The 6,497-nt window shown below is 39.4% G+C and overlaps 1 gene segment (V, D, J or C); it reads right to left on the bottom strand.

Moving 5' to 3' along the window:
• Nucleotides 1-2,923: 2,923 nt before the first annotated feature.
• On the bottom strand, nucleotides 2,924-3,509 carry LOC101445736 (immunoglobulin kappa variable 4-1-like). The segment is given in 2 exon segments: nucleotides 2,924-3,267; nucleotides 3,451-3,509. Coding segments are annotated over 2 exon segments (393 nt in total).
• Nucleotides 3,510-6,497: the final 2,988 nt, after the last annotated feature.

Here is a 6,497-nt window from a genome sequence, read left to right as displayed (position 1 = left end):
AGATTTGACATCTTAATGATATTTCATCTTCCAATGCTTGAGATTGGAGTGTTCCTCCAGTTATTTAGGCCATTTTTTATTTCTTTTAACACTGAGTTGCAGTTTTCTGAATACTAATGCTTTGTATAATTGGTTAAGTTTATTCCTGCCTATTTGAGTGTTATCTGCAATATTTTATTTTCACCACTCTTAACATTTGGTACTTTTATTGATATATTCTTCATTTATAGACTCTCTTCCAGGCCTCTCTCTCCTGTCTTTTCTTTTCAGGCTCTAGCACACCCCTTAGTGTTTCCTGAAAATCTGATCTCTTCTTTAGAAATTCTCCCAAGTTCTGTTTATCTTTGATATTCTAAACTCATGCTCATTTTTGAAATATAATCTTGCCAAATATAAGATTCTTGAATGGATGTTTTTCTTTTGTAGCATCATAAATATATCATACCACTGTCTTCTTGTCTCCATGGTTTCTCGTGAGAAATCAGCCCTCTGTCTTATTGGGTACCCTAATTTTTTTGCATTGCTTTTATCTTGTTCTCAGAATTCTCACTTTGTCTTTGGCATTTGAAATTTTGATCAGAGTATGTCCTGAAGTTGTTCTATTTGGAGTATTTTGAATAGGAATGCACTGGGCTTCTTAGACAGGGATATCTATTTCCTTCAATAGGTTTGGGAAATTTTCTACCATTATTTCTTAAAATATCCCTTCTGCCCCTTTCCCCTTCTCTTCTTATTCTGGGATACCCATGAGATGTATGTCTGCATGATTTTTAATGTCATTAGTTCCCTGTCGCCTTGTTAATTTTTTCCCATTCTTTTCTTCATCTTTTATTTTGTATGTTCACTTTCAGAGGCCATTTTTGATTGCACCAATCCTATCTTCTGCCTCCTCAAATCTGCTATTTATGATTACAATATTTTTTAATTTGACTTATTGCACCATTCATTCCCATAAGATCTGCTTTTTTTTCCTACGTATGCCTTCAAATTTTATTTTGTGCTCATCCAATCTCTTCTTAATATCCTTAATCTCTTTAACTATCTCATTGAATTTATTAAGGAGATTTGTTTGAACATCTATGATTAGTTGTCTCAACTCCTTTATGTCATCTGTAGGCTTATCTTTTCCTCTAACTGGGCCATAGTTTCCTATTTCTTGGTGGGGATTATAAGTTTTTGTTGGTGTCTTGGCATCTGGCTTACTGAAATATTTATTCTGGGTGTAGTTTTTCATTTTAGTTTAGGGTTTCCTGCCCTTTCTCCCTTGCTGGTTGTGTAGTAGGAGACAATAATATAGTTGGTGTTACAAGATATGGAGGCTGAAGCTGAGCTCATTTTACAAGACACCAAGGAAGTTTCTACCAACTTTCTTCTATGCTAGGGGTAGTGACAAAGTCACAGTTTGTGGAACAATACAAGTTGTGCAGGCATAGACTGTAGTTGCCCAGAGAGACTAATGAAGCTTCAAACCCTTTTCTCCCTTGCCTTGGTTTGGGGTGGAGCTGCAGGTGTGGGCAACAATCTATGCAGTTCGGGTCCAAAGAGGACCACAGTTACCCTGCTAGAATTCTCATTATTCAGTGTTTGCCAGTCTAATGTACCTGAGGTTACCTGGATAGACTTGTGCAGGGCCTGCCAGCATCCTCTCTGCAAGAGGTAGGGCTGAAGCCTGGTCTAAGGCTGCAGGGTGATCTGGGTGAAATAACCTGGTTCCTACAGTCAATGTGATTTTTGTTCAGCCCTGTTACCCCTCACGCTGGGGGCAGGGTCAAAGTGGAGGGTAACAACCTCTTTCAGACTTCGACAGTTTCAAACTTTAGAATTTTCTTAGGAGTATACTTTAGCCAGCCAAATTTACTAATGAGTAGCTGAAAGCAGTGGCCAAACATCTCCTCCTCCCCTCTTTTTGGGAATGGAGCTTCCAATTCCAGCCACAGAATTGCACTGGGTGACTTGCATTGCCAACATTGGGTAATCAAATGGCTCTGAGATCTGGCCAGTAATTTTCTAAAGAGGCTGCCACATGGCCCCAGCTTCCTCCCTGTAGAGGTAGGGCTGGTGCCTAGGCTAGACCTGCAATATGGCCTGGATGGACCGAAGCCGGTCCCCACCAGCACTGTGATATTCAGTCCTCCCTGCTTCTCCTCTGTCAGGCAGAGAGTTAAGATGCCAGCTACTGGCCTCTTTCTCACTTGAACAATTTTGAACTTTAGCTGTTCTTAGAATTATATTTTTGTTCAATGAAGTTAATCATGAGTAGCTGAAGTTGGTGCCCAACTGTCTCTTCCTCCTTCATATTTTGGGAGTGGAGCTTTCAATTCCAACCATGGAAGAGTGGCCAAACTAAAATCAACATATTTCATTGGCTGAGCATCATCCCTTATAACCTAAGCATTCTTCAATAGTATGGTACATTAAGGCATACAAAATTACTATTTAATGGCAATAAGAATTGAAAATAGTTATCTAAATAAAAAAAGAAGGTAGAGTAGGAAATCAAATCATCTTTTGTGACAATGAAAAGAAAGGCATGGATGGCAAAGGGTCCAGTGAAGGAAATGAGTAAGGGAGGTAAATGCCCTTCCATAGAGGAAGTTTTGAATATGAAGGATCAAGGATTTAATTTTGGGAAGGACCAGAGTTGGAGGATAATGGGGGAGAAGTAAGAAGATGCAAGGGATAAGGAAAGAAGATGATAAATTTTTAAACATTAAGGAGCTACAACGAAGAGAGAATCAATCCATCAGGGTATAAAATTTAAAAGACCCCAGCCTAGAGGGTCAATTCACCCTGCCAGCTAAGAGAAAAAAATATTTCTATGGTACAGTCCCGTAAAGAACATGGTTTCTCAGGCAGATGGAAGAAGCAAACATATTCAAGTCTATTTGAGGAGGAAGCAGCTGGTGCTGCAAGACTCATTGCCCTACAGCCCTGGGGAGGAGGTTTGTGTTCGGGGCTGAAGCACTGTGGGAGGTCTGCTGTAATACTGCTGACAGTAATAATTTCCCAGATCCTCAGGCTGGAATCTGCTGATGGTGAGAGTGTAATCTGTCCTAGACCCACTGCCACTGAATCGATCAGGGACCCCAGATGGTCGGGTGGATGCATAATAGATGAGCAGTTTAGGAGCCTGTCCTGGTTTCTGGTGGTACCAGGCTAAGTTGTTGTAAACACTCTGACTGGCCTTGCACTTGAGGGTGACGGTCTCTCCTGCAGATGCAGCCACAGAGCCTGGAGACTGGGTCATCACGATGTCCCCACTGGCACCTGCAACAAGAAAAGAACATAGAGCATACATTAAATCATGAATGTATAAAATATGTATCTAAATGTAGGTTTCCTTATTTAGCATATATATTCAGATCTGCTTTAGATGAAATGGTTTGCTTACTCTGCATGTTAAAACCATTCTCCAAATTTATAAAAATAATAGCCTTCTACACTTCTCACCTGAGGCCCAGAGTACCAGCAGGATGAGCAGTTCGAAATGTGACATCATCTTGCTCACCTGACTGATATGCTCAGTCCCCATTTCCAGGGAAACTGCATTAATAGAGCTCTGAGCAGACAACCAAGTCCCCGAGGAGCATATGCAAATCAATAGAGAGCATAAAGTCAAAGGTACCTGTGCAGTGAGTTGTAAAGATAAATTATGGATGGAGATAAAATTATCATGACCACAGGAAATGTAACTACACACCTGCAAAAGGCAGGAAAACAACTTAGCACCACAATTTTCAACAATATTCAGCACAATTCAGAAAATGAAATATTTTATCAGCAATTGTACTCTTTCAAATCAACTGCGCCCATCTTGAAAACAAAAGGAATTTGTAAGAAAATACATACATCTGTAAGTGTAATATCATAACTTAAATAAATATTATAAATATGGTGCCAAAACCAGGTGGAAAAGACTCTTATCATTGGATAAGATTAAGATGTAGTGCACGTATGGTGTATCTATCGCAGTCTATTCTAAATTTTAAACAGATATTTGAAACTCCTCTTTAACATCCCAAAGGAACCTCACTTAATATTTCCCAAACTAGTCCTCTGTATTGCCCTTAGTACAGTATTACTCTCAGAAATGAGTCACCAAATACTTACAGGTCACCCTTAGGACTGTCGTTTAGTTCGACCACTTTCTGAAATCACTTATGTAGTAAGTAGGAGACATGAAGTGTAACACCTCCACCTTGTGGTCATAGGTAAAATGGCTTCAGCTCTCATGGTCTGATAGAGCAGTCTGATAGTTTGGTTTATTTGTACCCAAAACCAATGATACTTTTAGAATTATGCAAATAACAATATCATGAACACTTCTAGGCATAGGATATTAAATTAGGAACAAGTAGAACGATTCATTTTATTGGGAGGTTACACAATAAACAAGTAACATTTCTGCAGCCATTTCTAACCTGCTTCAATGAGATTTCCTCCTCTGAGCTAAGCTGTTACTCAGGAAAAGTAGGGCCATGTGAACCTGCTCCATTTCAGGATCAACCCTCTGCGTGAACAGTCAGAGGTAAGAGAAAATTTAGGACAATTTCACAATTATGTGGATAAAAAATTCTTCCACAACTATGAGTATATCTTTTCTGGCAGACTTTTTCCAAAGTTCCTAAGAGGTTTTCCTTGATGGAGAATGACCTAAGGCCTGTATTGTTCTAATTCTAATTAATAAGATCATTTCCTGTACTTTGTCTCCTTATGAGTACTTTACCTTAGGAGGGGTCCCCTCCCAGCATTCAGGAATAGTACTGCAGACGCCCACATCAGGGAAGGCATTCCTTCTCATCTACAATCCACCCTGTTCTTATTTCACCATGTATTTATATTTAGATGTTAATAATTAATTCAGGTTTGCTCTTTCCACCCTTGTATTCTTTCCTCCTCTTCCATGAAGTTGCATTTAATATACATTCTTAAATTTCCTGATTTTGTTTGAATTTCTACTACTTAATTGATAGGTTTCCTGCATCAGTGCAATATAATTTCCTTCCCATTCTTACACACACTCAAAAATTTAAAGCCATCATGGATGACAGGGTAACAAATGAGGATGTGTCATGAAGGGTAACTGTGCCAGAGGGGCCCACATAAAATGTGAAGTAAGGAAATGTTGTCTTCAAGTAGGGGACAGTTGACCTAATGCGTGAATAGAGGAGGGGGCTGTCCTTCAAAGCCCAGGGAAGAGCACTTCAGAAAACAAACAGGACTTGGGAAAAGATGGTCCTGGATATTTAAGAATGACTAATGAAACAGAGTGTGAAAGCAGAACAGGCATGTTCCAAGGGGAATATTAATTTGATGGAAGTTTGAGGATTAGGTTATGTACTATGAGAATCCATGGAACAAGAGTTTGAAATAATTTTTCATTTTAGCAGATACTTGTGGATCATTTTACAAGCTATAACACTCCAAAGATGCATACACAGTGGAAGGCACTAACGTTTCAGTGCAGCTGGGAGACAAGCTTTCTGTCATATAAGGATTTTTAAAAGTGAAATTTACCAAATGTTCCCCCAATCCCAAAGATCCAATTTAAGCCCAATCAATCTTTGATTAATGATTTAAAAAGAACACACTGTGTTAAGAGGAATTCTAAAAAAAGCGTGGGGACTCCTGTCCTTAGCATATTCACACCTTCTCTCAGTTGTTGAAACACTGTTCAGGTGCTGCTGTGACGTGATTTTGCAGATATCATTAAAGCTATTAACTTTAAGAAGGGGGGTCCATTAAATCTTGCTCTACTGGTCAGAGAGAAAGAACCCAGAGAAATTCATAAATAATTAGTATTTGAAATGGAAGAATATATCTGAAGCTGGTTGTGGAGTTCCAGGGGACCATGTGGCAAGGAATGCAGGCAGGCTCTAGGAGGAGAGAGCTGACAGCCAGCAAGGACATGTGATCTCAGCACTGCCACCTGAGGAACTGCTTCTGCCAAACCCCATGAGCTTGAAGAGACCGCTGTGCTCTGGACAGAAGGCAGCCCTCTTTAACCATGTAGGAACCTGAGAGAGAACCATCAACACTGGACCCAGACTACTGATCTACAAAACTCTGACCTAATAAATTGCTAATTAGTTATGAAATAAGAGTAAAGTTTTATATATATATATATATATATATTTGTATTAGAATAACCACACCCAGCAGAACTGAAAACAAGGACACAAACTGATATATGTACACCAATGTTCATAGCAGCATTGTTCACTATCGCCAAAAGTTGGAATCAACCCAAATGCCCATCAACAGATGAGTGGATCAATAAAATGTGGTATATACACACAATGGAATACTACTCGGCTGTAAGAACAAACACACTACAAACACATGTGATAACATGGATGAATCTTGAGAACCTTATGTTGAGTGAAGCAACCCAGACATTGAAGGACAAATACTACATGACCTCAATGATATGAAATAACCAAGCTGCCCTAGATAGCAAGAGACTGAACGATAGGCTTACAGGAAATCGGAGGGTG

Source organism: Dasypus novemcinctus, chromosome 17 (genome assembly GCF_030445035.2).
Source record: "Dasypus novemcinctus isolate mDasNov1 chromosome 17, mDasNov1.1.hap2, whole genome shotgun sequence".
Taxonomy (NCBI): Eukaryota; Metazoa; Chordata; class Mammalia; order Cingulata; family Dasypodidae; genus Dasypus; species Dasypus novemcinctus.
Note: the sequence above shows the minus strand (reverse complement) of the source record. Positions and strands in the feature narration are given on the sequence as shown.